The sequence below is a fragment of the Sus scrofa genome, chromosome 4 (genome assembly GCF_054392235.1).
Source record: "Sus scrofa isolate SSC_HxYL_T2T_F1_AM1 chromosome 4, Sscrofa_HxYL_maternal_Yorkshire_Landrace_v2.0, whole genome shotgun sequence".
NCBI classification, from domain to species: domain Eukaryota; kingdom Metazoa; phylum Chordata; class Mammalia; order Artiodactyla; family Suidae; genus Sus; species Sus scrofa.
In genome coordinates this window covers 78,757,594-78,784,727 of record NC_139386.1, presented here as the reverse complement: position 1 = coordinate 78,784,727, position 27,134 = coordinate 78,757,594, and the positions used below count along the sequence as shown (strand labels likewise).

Here is a 27,134-nt window from a genome sequence, read left to right as displayed (position 1 = left end):
CAGGATTCAGAGGTCAAGGTTCAGCGCTAGGGATCAAGAGGAAGAATCTGGGAGTTCCTGTTGTGGTTCAGTGGTTAACGAATGCAGCTAGCATCCATGGGGACACAGGTTCAATCCCTGGTCGCGCTCAGTGGGTTAAGGATCCGACATTGCTGTGAGCTGTGGTGTAAGTTGCAGATGCAGCTCGGATCCCGTGTTGCTGCAGGTGTGGCGTAGGCCAGCAGCTACAGCTCCCATTCTACCCCTAGCCTAGGACTTCCATGTGCTGCAGGTGAGACCCTAAAAACAAAAAAGATTAAAAAAAAAAAATAGGAAGAATCCTAGCAAAGAGGTAGACAAAGGAAGAGTCCCCAATCTGTGCAAAACTCCTCTCAAGTCCTTGCCTACCTCCTTACTGAGCATACATAAGGTGACTGTCCAGGAAAACAAACAGAAAGCAGCAGAAGGAGCCTAAGTGAGCTTCACAGAGGTTTCAGCATCTCTCTCTCCCTTTTTTTTTTCTTTTTTCTTTCTTTCCACTCCTTTTCTCTCTCTCTCTCTCGCTCTCTCTCTCTCTCTCTCTCTTTTTTTTTTTTTTTTTTTTTGGCTGCATCTGCAGCACACAGAAGTTCCCAGACCAGGGGTCCAACTATCACCACAGCAGCAACCTGAGCCACATCAGGGACAATGCCAGATCCTTAACCCACCAGAAACTCCACATCTTTCTCTTCGTGAGAGGCAGCGCTTGGAGTTCAAGTCATGCCAAATGAGAGGGACTCAATAACCACTTTGAATTTTCCATTGACCCGCCCACCCCAGAGGAGCCTCTGTAAAATAAAGGGTCACATTTGAGACTAAAGGCTATGTCTTAGGAATTACTGCCTCCAAAGCAAAACAACAAAACAAAACACAACACTTTTTAATAATTAAAAAAAAAAAAACACTTTCCAAAATGATGGCATTCAAGGAAATTGCTGATTTAGCTGGTGGAGGAAAGAAGTGGTCAGCTTGGGGTGGGGTGATGGCAGGAAGGATCTAATTCAGTGAGGACACTTCCCTCATCCAAGCATCTGTTTGACTAATTGGACTTAGGTCACAACAGTCAATACAAAAGCACACGCGGGGATTCCACCACTGGTTTTTTATAAGGATGCTGAAACAACTGGTTGACTCAATTAAACTAAACAAAAAAATTATAAAAACCACTTATCTCATTTGAATAGAAAAAGCAGTCCATTAACTGTGTGTAGTTTCAAACAGCGGTGAGGAATTACCTATTATTGAATGTATTTGATGCCTATCTAATCAATTATAGTCAGAATGAACATTTCTTGTTGAATAAATAAGCCCACATTAAAAAAAAAAAAAAAAAAAAAAACACTTTTGGAGCTTCCACTGCAGCTTAGAGGGTTAAGGACCCAACGTTATCTCCATGAGGATGCAGGTTCTATCCCAGGCCTCATTCATTGGGTTAAAGGACCCAGCATTTGCCACAGCTGCACCTACAAGTTGACCCCTGGCCCAGGAACTTCCATATGCCACAGGTACAGCTATAAAAAGAAAAAAAAAAAAGAAAAGGACACTTTTCAGAGAGAGAGAGATGACAGAATTCAGAGCTCCTGCAATGCATCCTTTACAATATTTGATACACAAATAACAACTACTAGATAGACAAAGAAGCAAGAAAATGTGATCTGAAATTTTAAAAGTTAGAAAGCAGTTGCTATAAAGAGGCCCTGGAGTTCCCGTCGTGGCGCGGTGGTTAACGAATTCGACTAGGAACCACAAGGTTGCGGGTTCGATCCCTGGCCTTGCTCTGTAAGTTAAGGATCTGGCGTTGCCAGGAGCTGTGGTGTAGGTTGCAGATGTGGCTCAGATCCCGTGTTGCTGTGGCTGTGATGTTGGCCAGCAGCTACAGCTCTGACTCGACCCCAGCCTGGGAACCTCCATATGTCACGGGAGCGGCCCTAGAAAAGGCGAAAAGACAGAAAAAAAAAAAAAAGGCCCTGAGAGGACCAGATGTGAAGAATTATCAGTCGAGGATGCTTAAATAAATCTGAGAACTACACCAAAGAAGCTTTAGGAAAAGTGAGATCTGATGGGTGGAGAAGTTCTAGAAGTAAAGCAACGGAAGGCAGCAGCAGGGCAGGGCCCAGACTGGCCTCCTCCCTGCACAGGTGGAATCCGCAGCTCCACACAGTGCAGCTCCCCGTGAAAGAGATGCAAAAACTAGCTGGACAACTCCTACACGGCAGGCACCTCGGGCAAATGAGAAAAAAAATCCACATCAAAACAGGTGGGAAAGTGGCAACTCTCCTCTTGGAAGCCCCACCCAGAGCAGCGACAACAATCAGGAGGGACTCCAGGCAACGGCCAGCTTCCCCCAAGGAGCCAGGGGTGGACCCAACATCTAAAGCCCCAGCTTTTCAAACTTCCATCTAAGGGACCCCGGGCTCTGAAAGCCAGCAAGGCTCGGGTCCACAAAACCCACAAGACTACAGCAAACAAAGAAGGCGTTGTTCGCGGGCTTGCAAGGATTCACTGTGGCCCCCCCCCCACACACACACACACAGCACAAATGCAGAAGCCGCAGAAGGAAATGCTCATCTCCTGGTCTTTCCCTAAAGAGGTCTGTGTGCAGTCCTTAAAATCTACAGCCCGAGGGTCAGCCCTAAGGTAGCACATACCTAGGGGCCCACTGCTTCCTCCATGGAAACTGGGGGAGGCCAGCAGGAGCCACCTCCGCCCCCTCCCTCTGCCACCCTCCAAGTGACACCTTCTCCCTAGAAGGAGCTCGTCCACATGTCTGATGCCTTGGTCTTTGCAGCTCTCATCCAGGAGACATACCCCTTGATGGCCTGGCTCTGGTGGCCAGTGCGACTGCATCTGTAGGACCTATTGGGCTGTAGCACAGAAAGAAACAGTTCTTAAGTGGCTATCACCCCAGGGCTCAGTGCCGAGGGAGCAGACAGAAATGGCCATCTCCCACCCTTTTCCTTGAAAGAGGTCTACGTGCCTACTTTCCATTGTAAGACAAGGGATCGCATATAAAATACGGCGTTTATAGGTAACTGCGTTGCATAACTGAAATTTGAGATTTGAAGTTCTAGTCCAGTAGAGCTTAAAAGTTCCCACACACCCACAAAAGGTAAATACATATGCAAGGTGATGGGTATGTTAATTAACCAGATGGGGAGAATCCTTCCAGGAAATAAACATCTATCAAATCGTTACACTGTACACTTTAAATCTATTATTATTTTATTTCAGTTACAAGAAAAAGAATGTTACCATGCCAGCGCAGGGAGGGTGAAGAGGAGAGGAGACAGATATTTTGGAGAAGAAATCAAAAGATTTGGTAAACAAACTGTGAGGTTACAGGGAAAAGAGGAATTAAAAATGACTGCCTTATAGCTTATGGTGAATGGTAGGAAACAGTAGGATAAATAAGTTTCATCACTCCTGAACCCTGTTTACCACTTTGAGAATAAAACAGAGAAATGGAGGGGAAGCGAGGTACCTGTGGTTATATTTCTTTGGAGAAGAATGGGAAGAGACACTGTGGCGGTCCTGACAGGCTAAAAAGAGGGGCAGGTGACTGCCGTGAATGTCAGCTGACATTTTCATTTACTTTCATAAGATCTGAGAGACATAAAAACCTCCTCTTACTTTCCATGACATGACGTGAGCGACTTCTTTCCTGTCTAATCACGTTCGATTACTGAAACAATATGCCCCTTTTTTTTCTCCGTTGCTCTTCACAATATAGCAGCTACGGACATAGCACACGTTTAAGTCTCAACTGCCTTGTAAACATTTTCGTCACCACATTCTTAAATTTTGAGCAGTCCATGAACAAAAGATAAAACAAGGTCTTATTTGTGAGAATTGCCAAGTTCTGAGGTGTAAATGCTTCCACCATGATGAATTTCAAGTTAACAACCTGTCACTGAATGCACGGCTGGGAAGAGGTGTACACAGCACTGCTATTACACAGCATCCCCACTGCGAGATACAATAATATATAGACAATAACAACATGTATGTAGCATAGAAATTGATAATAAAACCTAGGGCACAGATAATAATAAAGTGTATTTAAATCATTTGGAAATGACTTTTGAGGGCTTCTTTTTGGCTTTTTTGTCTTTCTAGGGCTACACCCGTGGCATACGGAGGTCCTCAAGCTAGAGGTCGAATAGGAGCTGCAGCTGCCGGCCTACACCACAGCCACAGCCAGGCCAGATCCGAGTCACATCTGCACAGCTCATGGCAACGCCACATCCTTAACCCACTGCACAAGGCTAAGGATCAAACCCACATTCTCACAGACACTTAGTCGGGTTCATTAACCACTGAGCCACGATGGGAACTCCGATTTTTTGAGTATTTATTACATTGGTTTTTAATATGATTTCATTGTAAGTGTATGTAATTTAATTTTTTCTCTTTTTTAACTATTGAAATATAGTTGATTTACAATATTGTGTGTTTCAGGTGTACAGCAAAGTGATTCGGTTATACATACATGTGTATATATCTATATTCTTTTTTTCAATTCTTTTCCATTAGGTTATTATGAGATACTGAATATAGTTCACTGCTCTATACATTAGGTCCTTGTTGTTTATCTGTTTTAGGCATGGTAGTGTGTATCTGTTAATCCCATAATCCTAAATTACCCCTCCTCTTCTTCCCCTTAATTTTTTATTTTTCTTTTTTGTCTTTTTGTCTTTTCTAGGGCCGCTCCCACAACATATGGAGGTTCCAGGCTAGGGGTCCAATTGGAGCTGTAGCTGTTGGCCTACGCCACAGCCACAGCAATACGGGATCTGAACTGCCTCTGCGACCTACACCACAGCTCATGGCAATGCCGGATCCTTACCCACAAAGCAAGGCCAGGGATCAAATCCAAAACCTCGTGGTTCCTAGTCGGATTCATTAACCACTGAACCACGACGACGGGAACTCCAATTTTTAATAATGACTGTGTTTAACAACTGACTGTAAAATTTCTGAAAACTTAACCAAAGGCTCTCCCTAGCCAGTATAAGCCACCTCCTGCACACCACTGACTTGAAGTCTGTTGAAAACATAGCTTCACTGTCCCAGCTATCACTCCCAAACTCCTAAAATATGGATTTTCCTGTCTAGGAAATTCATGGTGACCTTGGTAGAGCAATACCTTCTCTTAATCCAGTGGACAGGTTCCAGTCCTAATCTTGATTATCTGCACGAAACAACACTGTTGGTCTCCTCTTTGAAGCCATCTTGTCACTAGTCTGTCCCTCTCTCATCTTCCCCTCCCTCTGACTTCTCCCTACAGTCGACTTTGAATGTTCTCCTTTCTCTGCTGCGTCCTTCCACATTGGCTTTTCTGAGTATCCTCGGTCCCTGAGTCTTATCACATCTCACACAGCCCCAGGAAGCCTCACCTTCTCCGCTATCGCTCGCGTACAGTCAACACCAAATCCGTATCTCCAAAACAGAATTCTCTTCTCACCTCCTAATAGCTACACTCACATTTGCAATTGCTCCATGAGGCATTTCCCCCATAGAGTCCCACTTAAACTTCCAATTCAAAATGTCCAGAAGGCTCTCTTCCCTTGTGAGTCCCCTGTGATGACGATGTTTAGTGCTATATTTAGGGTCCTTTCTCCTGTGTGTGTGTGTGTGTCTATTATAGATTTTTGGTTACCATGAGGTTACCATGAGGGTCCTTTCTCCTGTGTGTGTGGGTATGTGTGTCTATTATAGATTTTTGGTTACCATGAGGTTTACCAGAAATATACGTGATTACTTTAAATCGATGATCTCGTAAATGATCTCATTTACTTTATTTTGTATCTATGCAATTTGATGAATGGCCACTAAGCCTCCTTTGGTAAGCATTTCATGATGCATGTAAGTCAAATCATTGTGCTGTACCCCTTAAATGTATACAATTCTCTATGTCAGTTATAGCTCAGTAAAACTGGAGGAAAACAAAAGAAAAAACAAAGCCACAAAATATCCGAAACAAACTCATGTCTTTCTTTTCAAGTCTGCTTCTCCCTTTCAACTCAATAATTTACAGGTAGCACCATTTGCCGAATCCCATTACCGAAACCTGAAATGTCCTTCCTTATTCCTCCTTCTTTCATATGTCTCCCATGTGAGTCTCCAGCACCAATCAAGTGGCTCTGGTTCTAATATCTTTACCAATTATTGCTTCTCTCTTTACTCACTGCCACGGAGCATATTTGAGTCCTAATCACGCCTCAATGTTGCAATAATCTTCGAATTTCATAACTCTGATTCAACTTATACACTGAGGCCTCTTCGTCTTTCTAAATCACGCATCATCAAATGGCTCCCAATTGCTTCAGTCCAGTGGTTCTCACCCATGGTTGGACAACAGAATTATCCGAGGTTTTTTTCAACCAATTTCATAAATATACAATTTACACATAATAAAGTACCTTCAATTTAAGTATATATTGCTCAATGTATTTTCAACAAGTGTATATTAATATATATATATAATTATATCTGTGTAACTATCACCACCAAAAAAAGATATGACATTTTTATCATCTCAAAAAGTTCCCATGTATCCTTTTTCAAATTCTTCAAGTTTATCCTTCCCCAAAGAGATGACCCTAAATTACTGCCAGCAGTTTTGCCTATTCCAGAATTTTATATAAATTGAATCAGATAGGAGTTCCCATCATGGCTCAGTGGTTAACGAATCCAACTAGGAACCCTGAGGTTTCGGGTTCAATCTTTGGCCTTGCTCAGTGGGTTAAGGATCCGGCATTGCTGTGAGCTGTGGTGTAGATTGCAGATGCGGCTCGGATCCCACGTTGCTGTGGCTCTGGCATAGGCCAGTGGCTACAGCTCCGATTAGACTCCTAGCCTGGGAACCTCCATATGCCTTGGGAGCGGCTCAAGAAAATGGCAAAAAGACAAAAAAAAAAAAAAAAATTGAATCAGACAATATTTACTCTTTCACATCTGGCTTCTTTTACTCAAGATAATACCTTTGAGCTTCACCCATGGCGTTTGAATCAGTAATTTCTTCCTTTTTACTGTAGAATAGTATTCTATTGTACTAATTTCTCAAAATGTTATCCATTCATTGTGCATGGACATTTGGATTGTTTCCAGTTTGGGGCTATTATGAATAAAGCTTCTATGAATATCATGGTACAAATATCTTTGTAAACATGTTTTCGTTCCTCTTAGGTCAATATTTAGGAGAGTCAATGCTAGGTCTTATGATAAATGAATATTTAACTTTAGAAGAAACTTTATTTTCCAAAGAAGCTGCAGCATTCTACATTCCCACCCGCAATGTAGGAGAGTTCCAGGCAGAAAGCCAGGGCAAACATAGCTCATCTTGCTTGTTTCCCTTCTCTGGCATAGCACAGATCTGAGCTGTGCTGCCTTTGATTCAATGTCTGAAAATAATCATTTCAGATATCTCGTCTAGCTTTTTTCATTGCTGGGATTGGAAGGGCAAGTCCAGTACCAGGTACACTATCATGGTCAGAAGCATAGTCCACCTGGGGAGCAGCTTAAAAAATATGATTCTTGGAGTTCCCGTCATGGCTCAGTGGTTAACGAATCCGACTAGGAACCATGAGGTTTTGGGTTCCATCCCTGGCCTCGCTCAGTGGGTTAAGGATCTGGCGTTGCTGTGAGCTGTGGTGTAGGTCACAGACACAGCTTGGATCCCTCGTTGCTGCGGCAGTCGCATAAGCCGGCAGCTACAGCTCCGATTACAGCCCTAGCCTGGTATCCTCCATATGCCATGGAAGCAGCCCTAGAAAATGCAAAAAGACAAAAAAAAAAAAAAAAAAAAGATGCTTGAGTGGTCACCCCATATTAATTAAATATGAGTTCCTAAGATGGGGAGAGGGTGGAGGAAGGGGTTTTCTAGTGTGCATCAGCCTTGACAATCACTGCCCCAGGGCGTAGTCCTCAGTCCCTTCACTAAAGCAAGACCCTTTAGCACCACTCCTAGGCCTGCATCTTGAGTCTGGATCTGCACCCACATTCCCCAATCCCCAACCCTCTTTTGTCACTTCTCCTAAGGTTCAGCCATGCAGGACTTTATCAGCACGAACATGGTATTTCAAACATGCTTCTCCCTGTGGTCCCTTCTGGTCCAAAGTCTACCACGAGTACTTATCCTTCAAGAGTCAGCCAAAATACCATTGGCTCCGTGGGACATAAAGAAGAGCCAGAGATTTCTAGGGCAGAATGTTGTACTAAAAAGAATATTGGGACAACCAACAAATGCAAGGTTTAGTATCTGGTACCGTCACTTACAACAAAGTAAACTGTTATTTGAAACCTGGTTTCCTCAGATATAATACGGTTACCTGGCAGAGGGATAGAGGAGATTACACATAAAATGCACCCAGCGTGGGGCTCATAGCACAATACTCCCCTCCCCACTCCACAGTCCACTCATAACATTCCCTGCAAAGCGCTACTGCAAATGGCATTTTATTATGTTTATATTTCTCTTTCCCCCACTAGACTGTGAGTTTTATAAATATCGGAACTACTTCTTTTTACCTTTGCATCCGGGAGCATAAAAGTGCCTGGGATAAGACAGGAGTTTGAATGAAACTGAGATGAATAAAGAGAATTTAGTAGTCTCCTGACCTCAAAGAGCGTTTACGGTGTTCTTCCTCCTCAACCCCAATTCACGCTTCGGGGGCGACCGTGCCACCCAGTCTTTGGTAGGGAAAGGAGAGAATGTGACCAAGACTGGAAAAGTAAGGATGCGCCTTTCATCAGATGAAACATCCAGAGGACGTTTTCACCGTGGGTTTAAAAGAACCCGCCAGTCCGTGCTGCCCTCCAGGGCGGCTCCGAGCACCCTCAGGCGTGGGACCTGGGGAACCTGGGTTTACGAAGAGGTTAGTCCGCGAGAAAATTCTGAGGCCACTTCCTTTTGGGAAAGAAGCGGGTCAGGACAGGTGGGCGGGCGCCGGAAGCGGGGGCGCGCGGGCCTTGGGGGAGGCGGGGGCGCGCAGGGACCGCCCCGCCCGCCCCGCCCCGCGGTTGCCAGGCAACGACCCCGGAAGTCGCGGGAGGCGCGTCGGCGGCGGCGTCGGGAGCCGGTGAAAGATGGCGGAGGGCGGTGGCGGCGAGGCGGGCGAGGAAGAGCCGAGGACGCCGGGGCCGCGGCCCCCGAGCGCGCGGGACTTGCAGGTGCGGCGAGCGGCCGGGGTGAGGGCGCGGCGGCGGGGACGGCGCGGCCGGGGGCGTGTCGGGGCCGCTGTGGCCGAGGCGGAGCCTTCCCCAGACCCGCCCGGGGACAGAGTTGGGACTCGGGAGCCGTGGGTCTCCCCGGGCGGCGCGCGGGACCGCGGTGCTGGTAGAAACAGGTGTCTGAGCGCTGCTTCCTCGGGTGCCCCTGCCTCGCTTCCCCCACCCCACTTGCAGTTTAAGAAGCAGCTGTTGCTTTAGAATGGCATTTCACGGGGTCGGTTGAGTGCTTCACAGGTTGGTGCTTCGGGCAGGAGACTCTTCGGAAGAAAGCTCTCTCTCCTGTGGCCATAGGGGAATCAGCATCACTTCAAAAGTCACAGCCTCTGCGGGCCTGATCTTGCTTATCCTGGAGGCTGTTTCTGACTTGATCATTTAAATGTAAAGAGGGTTCCTTTTTATCAGATAGCTTTTTCTTTGTAGAGGGGTAACCTAAAAAGTATTTCACCTATGGCTGCACAGCTTGGTTGTAAAAGCTGCAGTACAGAAAAGACTGCACAGAAGAAACGGGAAGATAAAACTTGCTAATATTGAAGGACGTTGACATTAGCCAGATATGAGCGCACCAAACCTTACTACTCATTTTAGGGGTTTTTTTGGTTTGTTTTCGTTTTTACTGTCTCTTTGTAAGATCATTGATAAAATTCAACAACCAAACATCTGTAAGGAACTATCGTTAAAAATAGATGGCACTAAATCCAAGCCTTGGTAGAAAAGTTCTGTTACTTTATGGTCACATTTTCATTGTGTATCTGTAAATGAACGGATACTGAACACCTGTCCTATAACATACTGCTAAGCTCTGGGAACGCAGAGATAAATAGGACATCAAATCCACCGCGGAGGCTGTGACACTGATGAAGAGTATAGAAGTATAAAAGGCATTTCACTATTATTTGCAGAAATAATATAGGAATATTTTTAGCATAACGTTTTCAGATGGAGTATGGCTGAGTGCCAAGATAAGCTGTGCATAAAATGTTGAATTTGGAGAATGGAGTGATCAGTTGTCAGGTTAGGAGACAAAGTCAAGGTAGCATAGTTCTAGTGTTCGTAAGTCTGTTCAGTAGTAAACAGAACCAAGGAGTAGGAAGGTCTTATCTGCCTCATCTCTTCTGTTGTACACTAAGAGACATACGCTGTTGGGGAGAAAAATGAATTTCTGGTCAGAACAGCTTGGGTTTGCATTTTGGCCCTGCCACTTAGTGTGAATCTCGGGAAAGTGTTTTAACCTCTCTGATCCTCCGTGTCTTTATTTTCTAAACAAGAGGTGGTGTTGATGGTGTCAAGGATGAAATAGAGAAATGTCTATACAGTGCCTCTTCGGTCCCATATTATCCTGGCTCAGTTACTTGCATAGTAAATATTTGGTTCTTTTTCCTTAAAAGGAGAGAAATGCTATCACTTGCCCTGGTTAGTCCAATCTAATGCCATTAAAGTTAAAACTATAACTTAATATCACGTCCTGAAAACCTGTTTCTTCTTTTTATGTGGAAAGTGAGAACAGCTTGGTTAATGATTGTCTGATACTTGACACTTAGACTTAATCCACTAGATTAAGGTATGATTAATTGTTGGAGATAATATGATAGATGTCCCTAATTGTGATCAAGCCTTACTTTCTACCATCACTTAGAAAATAGGATTTCTTTTCATCTCCTATCTACCTTCTGGTAGGTAGGTTTAGGTAGCTAACTGATATTGTTATGAATGTGATTTGGTATATAAAATATGCTAAGTATTGATAATGTTTCCTTTAGAATTTAACAAAAATGTAAAGAACTTGCAAAGACACCTGAAAACAACCAAAGTGATGACATATAAAGAAATAGACTAGTATCAAAGGTTTAAAAGAATTGGATAGTGTTCTTCTCTCCAACTGGTTTCTTGAATATTGATTATGTGGGGATTATCGTGTTATTGTTTAATCTAGCCATGTTTATTTTGCCACGCCTCCTAGGATTTGTGGGCATCTAAATCTGGAGCGATTTCTGATAGCCTAGAAAGCCTTCCAGCCCTGTGAGCATCCAACTCAAAAGTGCACCTTAGTGTGGCAGCTAAGGTGTACACACTTAGGGGTACTTTTACTTGTTCCTGTTACAATCACCCTTTTCCTCAATGATACCGGGAAAGCCTCTTACAGCGAGTTGACTAGAAAGTAAAAGTACCTATTGAAAACTGAGTAACTCTTAAAATAAGCATGGCTTGATTAAACAATAGCAAGATAATCCCCATATAATCAATATCCAAAAAACCAGTTGGGGAGAAGAACACTGTCCAATTCTTTTAAACTTTTGATACTAGTCTGTTTCTTTACACGCCCTCACTTTGGTTGTTTTCAGGTATCTTTAAACCTTCGGTGCTAGCGTGTTTCTTTACACGTTATCACTTTGGTTGTTTTCAGGTGTCTTTGCAAGTGCTCTCTCTCTCAAATCAACAAGTAGATCTTGGGCCCCTTCGACCTCCAAAATTGGGAACATGCAGAGGGGAAGTTGGGGACAGGGTTGTCAGTGACAGTACTCACCCCGGGAACCTCAGGCTCATTAGTATTTTTGAGCATTTTCAGATCCCCTTGTCTCCTCTGGTGCCCCTCAGCCCTCCATACATGGCCTTAACAGTTGCTTAAAGTATTTAAGTATATGCTTCTGCCCCAGATTTCCTCCAGAATAATATGAAAGGAAAAGATTTCTGTTTGTATATTTTTATTTCTGGGTAGGTTGGAGTTGGGGAGCATTGGGGCAACCTCATACTTCTTAGGATTAGGAGCGGGCTGGGGGTGGGGGCAGAGAGGAGTCTGGGAGTGAGAAAGGAGTAGACTGTCTGACCCTGAGTTACACTTGCCGCAGCAGCCTCTTCCTGCAGGAGACGAGTCTGCTTCTCAGTTTTAAGCGCTGCAGAGCCACCTGGAAGGCTTGTCTAAGCAGGGCTGTTGGGCCCCACCCCAGAACTTCTCAGTCCCTTGGTCTTGGGGGAGGTGGTGGTGGCTGTGCATCTGCAGCTTTCAGAGGCGCCCAGGTGATGCTGATGTAGCTCTTCTAGATTTAAAATCCCCATCCCACCTTCCGGCCCTTGTCTCTCCAAGCGGGGGAGCTCCAGTACTTTGCATCTTTGGCTCCTTGCTGCTTGTTCTCACCTGCAATTACTTTGCCTTCAGGTTCTTGTCACATTCTTCACATTTCAAATCTGGAGAAAAGATTCTCAGTGCTTGCATACTTGGTTCTCTCTGTGTTTTTGAAATATATCTTCATAATCGAGTTGTTTAGCTCATGGAACTCTGTCCTGATAATTCACAATGCATGTATTTTTATCTCTTTATTTGAGATTTTGTTGTTTTCTGCTGGTTTTGACCAATATATCAGTTTATTTTGATCAGTTTAAACATTTCCTCTTCTGATGTGGTGTCATTTGCTATGTCCAATAATATAAATTCCCTTCCTTTAAAACTATTTGCTTATGAACTTATGCCCTGTCGTGCTCCAGGGACATTGTGGATCCTACATTAATGCCCTCGAAATCATTCATTTTTCTCTGAGTTAATGATGTCCATTAATAACCAGGACCTTTCATCTACATGGACTCCCTGCTCTAATATAATTTTCTCCATGTTCCTATTTTGTTAATATATATTCCACATTCCATGGGGTCAAAAGGCATTGTTTGTATTATTCATTTGTTTAACAGAAAAAAATATATTATTTGACTGACAGGGTTTATTCAGATCTTAAAGCAAAAGATGAAGAAGGTACAAAACTGTCCAGCAGCTGTAATCTCAGTTTTTAAATCTATAACTTTGTCTGTGTCTCTCTTTATAATTCATGTTGTATTGTAGTCTACGTAATTCAACAAGAACTTGTTGGGTGCCTGTCAAGTACTATATTAGAAACTGGGAAACAGGTGGGACAAAACAGAAAAGTACACAAGTGATAACAATATAATGTTTACTATGAATGTCAACAATAGGATGGCATATGCTATGAGGATTTAGAAAAGAAATGTCATTTTAGTTCAAAAAATTAGAAAGGGCTCCGTGAAGGATGGCCAAAATGGGCCTTTCACATACAGATAACATTTCCACTGATGGGGATGTGAAAATCCTCAAAGTAATTCCTGGAGCAATCTAATCAGCTCATGAGGAAATCCACAGAGGAATGCCGTTTTGAAAAACATCTGAAAACTTTGGACCCAGGTAGTCAATCAGAGTGTCTGGTTGTCTTTGTCATTCTCTGCATCTTTCATTTGTCCTGGGCCGGTTTGTCTGTTTTTTCCTTTTTGGAGAAGATAAGGTAGGAAAAGACCATAGAAGATGTATAGGTGATGCTGCAGGAAGAAAAGGGATCTTATGGGAAAATGACACACTGTGGTATGTAGTCATTGTTGAGCATTTCAAAATAATCCCTTCTGGTAGTGGAGCACTTGCCCTGTGCTTCGCATACATTCCGTAATCCTTAAAACAGCCCTGAAGGTAAGTATTTAATAGACATTAAAAGATGAAGGCACTAAGGCTCAGAGAAGTTAAATAATTTGCCTAAGGTCACACAGTAAGAGCCTAAGTTAGGATTTTAATTCAGTTCTTTTAGGCAACACAGCACTTTTATAACTAGGATTTCCAGCAAAGTTGCCACGTTAGATAAATGAAAGTTGACCTATGTGTGGGCTGGGGCGAGGGTTAAAAATTAGGGAAGCAAAATAAAGCCTTTCATTTTTGTTTTCTTGTCTGATATTTTAAAAGTTGACTAATAGAATTTTTAGGTAATTGACTTTGCCTCCATTCCCTAGTTTTCTTTTCCTGCTGAGGAAAGACTCTTTGGAGGTAGTTTTCATAGTTATTGTGTTTCTAGAAGGAGCTCTTTCTCTGGGTTTTGAGGGGTGAGTTTGTCTTTTTTTTTTTTTTTTTTTTTTAGATTTTCCAGTTAGAACATGGTGGAAGATAGTATGGGGGAAAAAAAGAATGTGCATTTATGTATGACTGGGTCACTTTGCTGTACAACAGAAATTGAAGGAACATTGCAAATCAACTATAATTTAAAATTTTTTAAAAAATTGTCTAAATTCCAACAGTCAAATAAATTATTGTTCCAATAAAGAAAAAGAAGATTTTCGAAGATTACTATCATACCAGTTATAATTGAATAGCCACAAGGGGCATTAAGGAAAGTTTTTGAATTGTCCAAGGATGTTAAAAGTGGGAAGAAAGTATAGTCATGAAATATTTGGATAACGTTATAAAATTTCAGTTTCAAAAACGATGCTTTATTGATTTCATTTTGAAGTTATCCAGCCATATGTCCATAAAGCCTAATTGGGTAATATTGTTTTCTAAAAGTTATATAAAATATATGGACAAGTATATATAATTCATTTTCTTTTATTTTTTAGAAGTTCATTTTCCCAAGCTTGATGAAATTTATATGTCTGGTAAACTTTTAAATAGAATAATTTTGAAATGGTTTTTATGTACCTGGATTTTGAAAATTTTGAATAGCTAAATGAAGTATTTGTGATCTGAGAACAAGCAGACATTATTGTGAAACATCTAAGTATTTTTAAAAGAATGGTAGGTCCAACTTTGAAAATGACCTGTTACCAAATACAGTTTTTAAAACTGTTGAATAGTTCATTGACAATAATTAAACAATTATTATAACTGTAATTTTCTACTATATGTGGCATTTCGGTTAGTTTTATAAATTTGTTTTTATTTATGTACTTTTTTAGGGCGGCATTCGCGGCATATGGAGGTCCCCAGGCCAGGAGTTGAATAGGAGCTACAGCTGCTGGCCTGCACCACAGCCAAAGCAACACTGGATCTGAGACACATCTGTGACCTGCATCACAGCTCACAGCTTGGTTAGTTTTATAAAAGAAGAGATACAATGCTAGTATTTTGAAAGGGAGTCATCTTCTCAAAAGCAGCCTTCATTTTTCACTAGAAATCTTTACTACTCATTACAAGTTAATTTTCTACTCATAACCTCTCATTGTGTAGAAGGGTTTACTTCTAGTGTATACTTTATAACAAAGGTGTCATTTTATAGTTGGCCTTGGCAGAATTATATGAAGACGAAGTGAAATGCAAAGCTTCCAAACCCGATAGACCTAAAGCTACAGGCTTTAAAAGCCCGCGAACACCACCTCAAAGGTAAGTTTTGTCTTGTTTTTAAAAATCGTATCCCTTTTTAGTTCACTAATCCCAAATTATTTGCAAAGGCCTTGGGAATGTTTTTTAACTATAACTTATTAAATATTTTTATGTCCCAAACTATAATAGAAAGCTGGAAGAAACTTATGGACAAATTATCTTAAAGTACTTTGGTAGATGTCATACAGTATTATAAACTGAATTGTATTTTTCTTGGACCGAGTGGTTCTCTTGTGAGTCATAGGACTCACCGAAGAGCTGATCAGAGCTATAGCCCCCTCCCCCAAAGCAAGGTTCATGTACGATTTTGTCAGTCCTTTGTAAGGGTTTGTATGTTTCTTAAAGCCCATCCATGGAACCCCTCTGTGTCTACTTCCTCCATTTAAGAGTCTTTAATTTCAGGATTCTGTCTTTTCTTCCGCTGGATGATGACACATCAGGTAGTGATCTTCTAGATAGTATCAATTGTTAAAATCCCTGAGCTACCAAAGGAACCAACGATGAAGATTAAGAGATAAGAACCAGGTATATTTTATCGTCATGAGCTTTCTTGTTTACAGGAATATCTTCATTAATGTCTTTTTAGGACCAGGAATCTCATTACAGGGGAGAAACCTGAATTCTCTCATTATATCTCATTCTCAGAAAGTCTGTTATTTTACCAAAAGTTGAAAAATTCACGGGAAATTGTTCTTTTTTATTTATCACTACTCTACATTCTTTCTGGAGGGGAGATAAAAATGGCATATCTTTCTGCACCCAAATGGAAAGAAAGAACAATGTTTATAATTTTTACCCCAACTTTTCAGATTACAAGTTTTCAAATCCATAGGTTATCAAAAGATTAGGACAGCAAATAGAGGCTGTATTGCTCCACTGGTATTCACCACTTGTTAACATGTCATGGCAGGCCACGCGTGCACACTCTCGCTTTTCCTCAACTGTCTGGAAGTAAACCACAGCCTCCACAGCCCTTTATCGCTAGATTCTCCCGCCTGCGTCCTCTGAGCAGAAGCGCACTCCTTTATTACCTTGATAACACATCACACCTTAGAAAACGAGCACTGGTTACACAAACCATTCAATGCATGGCCCATAGTCAGATAGCTCTTGAAACTTTGGGACCAAGCAGTATCCAAGCAGGGGCCATGCTTTCCATTCCTGATGCCTGTTGTGAATCTGAATCCAGGGCATTCTTCCCACCTTTTTGTTGTTTCTTTTTAGCTTATCTGTTAATCTAAAACTTAGTACGTTGACTCTGAAGCACTTGGGCCAGATGTCTTGTTAAAGATGTCCCACATTCAAGGTCATTATTTCCTCATGATTAGATTCTTATTAAACCTATTTGTCAGGAATACCAGTAAGTGATATTTTCTGCTGTTTGTTGCATTACATCAGGAGCCCCATGATTTTAGGCTTTCCCATCATTGGTGCTATGGTCACTCGGTTCAGGTGCCAAGCACCCTCCCTGCCCTGGAAGTTATAGTTTTTCCTTCTAAGCCACAGATTGGTAGCTTGGCACCATGTGAATATCCTTCCTTTTCATTTATTATTTTTTGATGTGTGTATGTGTGTATACACATGTATACTCACACATATATCATGTGTATTATGTATTTAACTGCTTCCTTAATTTATCCAGTCTCTGAAATATTGAAAGTACTTAAAATATTAATGTACCAAATTTCATTCATTAACTATTTAACCACTGTTCCCCTATTTGAACAGATTTTGCATGACTTAATTTGCTGGTCTACTAAATCAGAATATTTGACTTCTTAAAATAAGATTAATGTATTAATATTTTCCCTGCTATTCAAGTATAATCTTTATGATGTTTCAGTGAGTGCTTTTTTTCTTGTATTTTATGCCATCTGAAATAGTGTTGCCATGAACACTTAAAATTTGATAATGCAATTTTTAAGGGCTTTGTGCCGCAGATTTGATTTCTAGGATTATTCACATTTCCAAAAGTAACTGCCTTAAATATATTGGTTAAGGCTTATGCTGTGTTTAATCTGCTTAAAATACAACGTGAAGCAAATTTTTGGCCATCTTTTCTTTTTGATAAGGGTGATATTTTCGAATACTAAGTGTGCCATTCTTTGGACTTCACATTCAGCATTGACACCTGCCCACTTTCATTATATGTCTGCTGCTTTGTCTGGTCCAGAAAACAGTCTTATTTCATAATCTGCTTTCTTGGACCATATTCGATATCAAAACATTCATCTGTTCATTGTCATCTTAAGCCAGCATATTTTCACTCTGTACATAATGTGAAATTTAAGTGTTCTAGACATAATGTGCTCTATGTTTTTAATTTGCAAGAGGGGGGCAAGATTTACAGAAAAATTCCCAGAAGTTAGCCTGACATCTGCTTTTCCATATTCATCCACAAAAGGCTGTCACAGAACTTTTAAAAACGTGAGTCTCCTTGTTCAAAAACCTGAGAACTTATAAAATGGCCCTTCCAAGTCATCAGATACAAGGTCTTGAGAATTCAGTGAGATAAGTGTATGAGGTGGTATCCATCTGGGCCTTAAAAGATGATTAGGACATGGGAAGCACAGAAGATAAGGGACAAAAGAGGCATGGAAGAAAAAGTAATAAAGGTGACAAGAGGGGTTGGGAAAGGAGCAGCAGAACTGAGGAGACTCTTGGCAGATGAGGTCAGTAGGTGGCAGTGTCAGGGCCTGAGATAGGTGCATGTGGCCTGCGTGCCTACCCAGAGCCCCATGCTGGGAAGGGCCTCGAGTTTGGTATGCTGCTTTGCTGTATGGTCTTGAAATTCTGAAATTCTGAAATTCTGACTCCGTTTTGAACAAGGATACTGATACTTTCATTTTGACACTGGGCCCCACAAATTACACATCCAGTCCTGGTTGCTGCCACGTCGTAGATGGCCTGGAAAGCCAAGGAGAATTGACTGGTGTGGAAGGCACAGGAAAGCCAGGATATGTTTTTGCATGTAAATTTTATGATAAAAAACCATAATATAGTGATAAAAGCTTTGATTCTGGAGATAGACACCCCTTAGTTCTAATTTTTTTCTTTCTGCTGTAATAAGGTTTTGCCAGTAGACAAGTTTTTTAAATTGCCTAAGCTTCACTTTTCTTTTTTGTAAAATGGGGATAATGCCATTGTTAGGAGGAATAAATGAACACTGGGTAAATGTTATTATATTTTTAGGAAAATAGGATTGGCAATGCAATATAAAATCAGTAATAATGGAGAGAGCAGGATAAGGAGACAAACCAAAAAGAAAACCACTACATTAATCCAAAGAACATGGTCATAAAAATGTTAGGTTAGAGAGGTGTCAGTGGAATGCAGGAGAAAGGGTGAAATCAATGTGGGATCCTTTCAAAGAATTTACTGTGGAAACGTGATGGCATGGAATATAGAGGGTAAGTGAATGGGCAAGAGGAAGACTGAAAGGTTCTTAATCTAGCATCCAGGGAAAATGTGATCACCAATGGGAAGAGAAGAACTTGATTCAAGTAGGTGCTTTTCATTTCAGCACTGGGTCAGGAGTAAGGGTCTAAAACATATTTGACAGTCATCCATATTGAGGAGGGTGTTACCTGCAGGAGTGGACGAATGCTGATCATCAGATGAGTTTAAACAGAGAAGGAGAGTGAAGTATGCAGGCATACTTAATTATGAAAGGAGAAACAGATGGATCGTGGGTAACAGTAAAACTTCTAGAAGAAAATAGACTATCTCCATGACCTTGAGGTAGGCAGAGATTTCTTACACAGGTAATAAAAATCAGTGACTATGAAGAAGCTAATAAACCTTTTCTATGTCAGATTTTCCTTGGATGGCCTTTCTGTAAAAAGGAGCATATGTAGTTGTACTTTGCCAGATTAGGGACACAAGACAGTGAGGCAAGGGGCTACAACAGAAGTAGCTGCAGCTAGAAGCTCCCCCCCTCCCCTCCCCTCCGCTCCATTTAAGGCATCTGCTGTCAAGCTCCATGTAACTGACCCTTGTCTTAAGAGCTAGCCATGGCAGTGTTCAGCCTTGCTTTGCTGCATTAGGCCCTCTGAGTATCAGCTTGGCTGGCATCTCTTGGCTCCTGTCCTGGGCAAACTCAGGCTGCAGTGTACTTGCCCAGAGCCCTGGCAGCTTGGATGCTCCCCAACCCGCCCTCAGCAGTCAGAAGCGGCCTTGTTAGTGTGGTTCTGCTGGTGTCCGTTGTTCTCCACATGGATCTTTCTTCCACTTACAGTGAATTGAAAGCTGGGTTCCCCTTTCCTTTCCTGTTTAATTTTGCATATGTTAATTTGGGGCAAGTCTTGAAGGTGGCTTCTATTCCTAGTCTCCAGGGCTGATGTAATTTTCCTCCTTTGCTTTGTTTTTGTGAGTCAGTTCATTGCAAATTGGGAACTAGATTGGAGGGTAGGGGGAGTTAAGGATATGGGAAGTCTCCATGATGATGTTTTATTGGCTATGTTTTCTGATATTCTTTATTGGAAAAAAATCTCAAAAGATAAAATAGGGTACTGTTTTAGGTGAAGGAAATTTTTTTGTGTTCCCTAGGTCCATTATGATATAGAAAAGAGAGGAGAAATTATTCATTACATAGTTAATACACTGAAAAAATTGTGGTCTAAATTATTTACCTTTAACATAGGGTAGGAGTTAATTTTTCACTCGAAACTCTCTGAGGAGTAAACTTCCTGTGTAGCCCTGTGGTCTAGATTTAGATGTTACCACTGTCTAAATCTAGAAGTCTCCTCACTAACCAGGTCATCCTGGATTTGGATTCCTCCTGGAAGGGACTTAGCTGCTGGTTGTCAGCACCTCCCCCGCCCTTCCCCATTGAGCTGTAAAGGAGATGAGGGTGAGGGAGGGAGAAACGCCAGTTCTCAGGCAGGTCACTACCAGAATCTCTGCAAACTCTGCAAGAAAGTAAATGAACTGTTTACCACTTAATTCCTTAACCTCATTTTCAAAATTAGATATTTCCACAGAGGTCATAGAAATGGCTCTTTTTCAATAAAAGTCACTTCCTAAGACTGTACAGCTTTTTGTTTTATAGTGGTGTATGTTTGCATTCTGTTTTTATTCATGAGCTGCGATGTTTAAAGGTTCTATTCAAGTGAACATGGATACAGCGGATTACATATAGTTCGCCCTTCAACTGGGAAAATTGTGAATGAACTCTTCAAAGAGGCAAGAGAACATGGGGCCGTCCCTCTGAATGAAGCCACAAGAGCTTCAGGTGATGACAAATCTAAGGTAAGCACTGAATCTTAAAACGAAATATGCTGCTTATACATTTGTTCTCCTGTAGATTTTTGTTATTTGCAAATGTCGTTTTTCTAACTGTACATTTCTGTTTCAGATATTTGCATTATTTTTATAAGCCTATAATCTTTCTATTAACGGTTGAAAGTTGAGGCAGTTTCTTACATTTCTATGAAACTTCTCTGTTTACCTTTTTATTTGGAAGTAACTATAGATTCACAGGAATTTGCAAAAAGAATGCTGAGAGGTCCTGTGTACTTTCACCCCCTTTGCCCCCATGGTTCTTACATCTAGCATGATTAGGGCTGAGGAGCAGAGGCAGCAGTTTGACACTGGAACAGGGCATGTATGTAGCTCCGTGTCCTTGTATCACATGTGTAATTACCGACTCAGTCTGGGTGCTGTTCTGTCATCACAAAGGTCTCCCTCTTGCTGTCCCCCTTTGTAGTCATATCTGCACCTGGCCCCCCAAGGCTCTAACCCCTGGCCGCACTGATGTCCCCATCTCTGTAATTTTGTGATACTGTGAGTGTTTCTCAAATGGAATCATTTAGTTTGTGACCTTTGGGGAGTAGCTTTTTGCACTCTGCCTGGTGCCCTTGAGAACCATCAGAGCTACGGAGTATGTGAGAAGATGGTTGTTTTTCAGTGCCATGTAGCACTCATGGGGTAGATGTACCGCCATCTGTTAACTGTTTACTTACTGAGGAACAGCTTGGGCGTTTTCCAGTTTTTGGCTATTAGAAATATAGCTACTGTGAGCACTCATGTTTGTGTGTAGAAATTAGTTTTTATTCCTTTGGGATAAAAGCACAGGAGTGCAGTCGCTGGGTCATATGGTATGTATGTATGTGTTTAGTTTTTTAAGAAACTGCCAAACTGTTTTCCATCATGCATGAGAGATCCAGTTTCTCTGCATCCTTGCCAGCATTGGTACTATCACTGTTTTTAATTTTAGCCATTTTGACAGGTGGGTAGTGATAACTCGCTGTGGTTTTGATTTGTATTTTTCCTTAATGGCTAATCATGGTAATTTGTGTTTTCCTAATGGCTAGTGATATTGAGTATCTTTTTTAAAGTGTTTATTTGCTATTATCTTTCTTATCCTCTCTAGTAAACTGACCCCGGCCCATTTTCTAATTGGATTTTTTTGATTGTTTTTTTGTTGCTGTTGATTTTTAAGGGTTCTTTAGATACACACACACACACACACACATACACACACATATATTTTTTAGGGCCACACCCGCAGCATATGGAGGTTCCCAGGCCAGAGGTCGAATTGAAGCCATAGCCACCGGCCTATACCACAGCCACGGCAACACCAAATCCGAGCCACATCTGTGCCCTACACGGCAGCTTACAGCAGCACCTGATTCTTTAATCCACTGAGTGAGGCCAGGAATTGAACCCACATCCCCATGGATACTAGTCAGGTTCTTAACCCGATGAGCCACAGCGGAAACTCCGAGAGTTCTTTATATTTTAATAGGTGTGAGCTGTCAGATAGACAGTTTGCAAACATTTTGTTTCTTGTATGGATTATGCTGTTGGTGTCTTGTCTAAGAACTCTTCACCTAACTGTGTATTTTCTTTCATGTTGTCTAGAAAATGTTTCTACTTTTACATTTTACATTTAAACTTATGATTCATTTTGCATTAATTTTCCATGAGATTTACATGAGAGTCACTGTTCTCCTTATTGATGGCCATTTACTTCATCCCATGTGTTGAAAAGCCTCTCCTTTCTCCATCGACTTGTCTCTGCCTTCTTAACTTCCTATAAAGCTTTTATGCAGCTTTTATGACTACGTTAACTGGCATAGTACTGGTATATATTGAAGAAGATTCCAGGTGTCTTTTTGTGTACAGTTGTCATATATTCTTATAATTATTGTTTCCCAAACTGAGTTACCTCATCAAAGCAGTGTAGTAATTAAAAGCTCATTTATGGTATCAGTGGTGATTAAAATGAGTGGCATTTTTAACTCATATACTGTCTTACCTGAAAAACAGAAGCGCTTGTGATTAGTATAACAAAACAAAAAATTCAATCTAGTGGATTTGTAACAGTTGAATCAAAGCAGCTTATAAAATAAGCATAGGTCTCTTCTTCAGGGTAATTTATACTCATAAAAATTCTTCTTTTCTCTATGAAACTCCTATTTTGTGAAATATGATTCAAGAATTATAATTTTTACTATGACGTAAAATAATAAAGGTGGGGTTTTTTTGTTGTTGTTGTTGTTTTGTCTTTTGTATTTTTAAGGGCTGCACTAGCGGCATATGGAGGTTCCCAGGCTAGGGGTCTAATTGGAGCTGTAGCCGCCGGCCTAGGCCAGAGCCACAGCAACGCAGGATCCGAGCCACGTCTGCAATCTGCACCACAGCTCACAGCAATGCCGGATCCTTAACCCACTGAGCAAGGCCAGGGATAGAACCTGCAACCTCATGGTTCCTAGTCGGATGCATTTCCGCTGTGCCATGACAGGAACTCCAATAATGGTGGGTTTTTAAAGTCTGTTTCTACTTGAAAATATTATTTCATTGTATAAATGCATTTCTTGTTTAAGGTTGGCCTGGGCTATTTCAGCTGCTGAGTCACTAATGTTTTTATGGGAAGAAACATGATTTCCTACTAGAGTATACTTCTCTGTAACATAAGACTTTTATTTTAATAGAAAAATGTCCTGGAAAGTGTAAACTAGTCTGGATAATTACAGTTGATCTAGCTTTAAAATATATATCACAGGAGTTCCCATCGTGGCTCAGTGGAAACGAACCCAACTAATATCCATGAAGATGCATGTTCGCTCCCTGGCCTCGCTCAGTGGGTTAAGGATCTGGCGTTGCCGTGAGCTGTGGTGTAGGTCACAGAAGCTGCTTGGAGCTGGCATGGCTGTGGCTGTGGCTATGGTGTAAGCCTGCAACTATAGCTCCGATTTGACCGCTAGCCCGGGAACCTCCATATTGCCACAGGTAAAGACCAAAATAAAATAAAAGAGAATAAAATAAAAAATCACACATTATCATAACATTTTGTTTAATAAGCCTTAGTGAATTTCTAGCTCATTTGCTGTGTGTTTTAGTCTTTTACAGGTGGAGGATATAGATTGGGTAATTCCTTTTGTAAGCGATCTGAATACATCTATGGAGAAAGTCAATTGCAAGATGTAAGTATAGTAATGAAAATGAAAAATTGTGCATTTTTGCCTCTAGTTACTACTGTTTGTTATGAAATTTAAATTAGATAATATAAATATAATATCTTTTTGTTCTGTTATTTTTTTGAAGCATGGATTAAAAGAACTAATGTGTAAGTTTTCATTCTCAAATTTTGTATTTTGTGTCTCAGTCATGCCTCACGCTTAGAGATACATAACTATTTGTTGAAAGGAGGTATGATTCACTGTCCAATAAAGTTTACATATATGTTATAGTGATTATGAAAAATGGCATGCCATCATGATATAGAATTAGCTGAGTTATGAACATAGAAATGCCTAAAGTCATTTAGGGGTTGAAATTTGGGGGTTGTCCTTTCATTTTAGACACATATGGTCTTGCCCGGGAGGGTCCCTGGAGGTTGTGTCCCGCTCCCTGACATGAATAGTGAGACTCTTCCGCAGAGAAGAACAGGGGTACCGATGACAGAGAGGGGATGGGGTGGCCTCTGGGCACTCCTGTGACTCTGGTCTTCTCAGTGAACCACGAATAACTGCACTTCAAGGCCAGGGCCCAGCGGTGGGACCTTTGCTATTTTAGCCACTGTCAGTTTGTTAAGCTAAATACAGATCTGCTACACAAACACTCATGGTTTCATTTATGTCTTTATTTTAACCAAATAAAGAATAGGACAAATAATTCCATGTTTTAAATAAAGTAAATCATAAATATCATGTTTGGAAACTTAAAATTGTTTAATGCAGATGGATTCTTGTTTTTTTCATATGCTCAAAAGGTTCAGATTTTGCTGAAACTCTGGAGCAATGGTTTCAGTTTAGATGATGGAGAATTGAGACCTTACAGTGACCCAACAAATGCCCAGTTTCTGGAGTCTGTTAAGAGAGGGTAAGATGTATTACTTGTATTCTACTTGTTACTGAGGGTGGGACTTGTTAAATTTTTAAACAGACCACTGTTCAATGATGCTCCACTGGTTTTTAAGAGCGAGGTACTAGAATATATTATGTTAGCATTTGCTTGGGGGAGGGGTGTTTTTCAGTATATAAAGGACATGCTGCTATCTATAGGTTACTAGTTCTTAGCTCGGCAGGGGGAGCAGTAGACATTGGTCTCTTTCAAAATTCAATGAAACTATAGTTCCAATTGGAGAACAGACATAAAGTAATAAATTAGTGAGTTGGTTTGCAGGGAGCTGCCCATCCACTAAGCCACTGTCCTGCTTACCATTGACAAGGCGACTTGTTGCATGTATACCTGAAACTCAGCAACTTATATTAGAAACCTTTGCAAGTGGCATTACTGCTGGCAGAAGATTTCAGAAGGTTAGTTTAAAGTTATAATTTGTGGAGTACCCGTCATGGCTCAGTGGTCAACAAATCCGACTAGGAACCATGAGGTTTCAGGTTCAATCCCTGGCCTCGCTCAGTGGGTTAAAGATCTAGCATTGCCGTGAGCTGTGATGTAGGTTGCAGACGCAGCTCAGATCCCGAGTTGCTGTGGCTGGGGTGTAGACCAGCGGCTACAGCTCTGATTAGACCCCTAGCCTGGGAACCTCCATATGCCGCGGAATCAGCCCTAGAAAAGGCAAAAAGAAAAAAATTAAAAAATAAAGTTATAATTTGTGAAAGTAAACCAGATTTACGGTGCTCTGACCCATTGAAAGAACATCGTAACTCACCAGCCCTTCCTGCTAAAAGACAAGGAATCAGTGATTCTGCTATGATGATGAAAGCTTTCCTGCATGATGCTCTCACTAGCTGACAGTGTGATCATCCCTAAGTTTAAATATAGCTAAACACCTTAGGCTGTTCATGAACTGGGAGCTTTAGGTAGCAGTGAAGGGCTGGAGCAGGGAGTTATAGAATTGAGCGGGGGCTTTTCGAAGTGATAAAATCTGTCCAAGGAGAGCAGCTATAGTGGAGTGGAGATGAAACTTGTTGGAATTGAGCTGGTCAAGGAACTTTAAGGGAAGGACATTTTAGAACACTAATGGATTTTGAATTTGAATTCTACAAGGATAATGTCAGAATACCACAGAAAGGCAAGAAATGGTATAAGTGGGCTGGAAGCCCTCAAGAAAGGTGGGAAGCTGTCCTGAGATAGTGGTAAATACGGAACTAAGAGCTGGAGTCCGTGCTGTGGACCTGGAAACCTGCAGTCACTGGGAGGCGCTTGTCTGCTGAGTGAAGAGCAACACTCCTGTTGAAATTGACTCTTACCTCAATACGGTGGGAGAAGAGAACACGATGGCGAATGTGCTGTAATATGGGTCAAAACTAGTTTATTATTAAATGCAAACACTCGGGAAACTTTGTGGGCTAATGTTCCCTGACTCAGGGCTACTTAAGAGAGTTTCTCTCCTTTGAGCCAACACATAGCCTCAGGTACAAATTATGATCAAGGACAGTTTTAGAAAAGACTCCTTGAGAAAAAGTGATCGTGATCAGAGAGTGGTCGTCAACTGTGTAATCACTGCCCTCTTTTCATAGCAAATATAACACCACCTTCACTATCCTCAGTGAAGACTTTACAGATAATACAATCTATCTATGCATTTTATTTCCCAAAAAAATTTATCTTGAATATGGTGAAGAAGTGAGGAAGGTTATTTATTATAAAATTAGACATACTTCAGTTTATAAACGCCCGGGTGTGACACCCCAGGTAACATAACAGAGAAGTCCAATAGTTAGCACCTGTGTACAGTCAGGCCCTTCTCATGTAAATGTGACAAACATGAAACAGCATAACGGGGTGTGTGAAGATGGCAGCTTAATTACTTTAAGTGACACGCGGTCAGGGACTTGGTAGGGTTCCAAACAAAACAAAGTTCAGTGTTGGGTTTATATGGCAGATGAGTTCCTGGAAAAAACAATTTTTGCGTATATGTGGGGTGGAGCCTGAGCCTTAGGTTTTAGGCTCAGATGTTATAAACATCATTGTCATCCATGTGACTCTGGCGGTGGCCCTCTGTTTCTGTGGAACCCGAGACAAGTCTTCACTGGGCAAGAGGGACCCCCAACCCCTGCCATGGTCCTGACGCCAAAGGAGGGGAGTACTCACACGTAGCACGACAGTCAGTCACCCCAGCAAACTTCTAGACTCCCCAGGGGACTTAGCAATAAATATCTACATCAACCATCACGTCCTCCCAGGGTTTCTAGTGCCGACTTAGCTGTAAATTGCTGCCCAGCAGTTCGGCTTTCTTACGCTCAGAAGCACTGCAGCTTCACCGTGACAACAAAACTCCCAGGGTGGAGAGTCACTAAGGAGAAATCTGTTGCAGCACTAAGAAAGAAATACA

General features: G+C 41.5%; 1 protein-coding gene and 1 long non-coding RNA gene across 17 annotated transcripts in view; one reads left to right on the top strand and one right to left on the bottom strand.

Annotated features, from left to right (window-relative positions):
- The window catches only part of LOC102166303 (uncharacterized), a 169,310-nt gene extending 160,337 nt beyond the window's left edge, over positions 1-8,973 (bottom strand). For 8 of the 15 annotated variants that reach the window (XR_014843794.1, XR_014843797.1, XR_298335.4 and 5 more), the window contains exon 1: positions 8,638-8,973. This is a non-coding gene — a long non-coding RNA (uncharacterized LOC102166303). Of the gene's footprint in view, positions 1-5,164; positions 5,324-8,547 lie in introns of those variants that run through there. The other 7 variants (XR_014843800.1, XR_014843806.1, XR_014843803.1 and 4 more) reach the window with 2 other exon arrangements.
- Positions 8,974-9,092: 119 nt separating this feature from the next.
- Positions 9,093-27,134, top strand: part of UBXN2B (UBX domain protein 2B) — a 32,256-nt gene continuing 14,214 nt past the window's right edge. For both annotated transcript variants that reach the window (XR_014843792.1, XM_001924982.8), the window contains exons 1-5: positions 9,093-9,189; positions 15,282-15,385; positions 20,485-20,635; positions 23,734-23,817; positions 24,606-24,715. Coding sequence is in view for 1 of the 2 variants with exons in the window: in XM_001924982.8 (XP_001925017.1) it covers positions 9,106-9,189; positions 15,282-15,385; positions 20,485-20,635; positions 23,734-23,817; positions 24,606-24,715 (533 nt within the window). In the remaining variant the exon portion in view is untranslated. The remainder of the gene's footprint in view (positions 9,190-15,281; positions 15,386-20,484; positions 20,636-23,733; positions 23,818-24,605; positions 24,716-27,134) is intronic.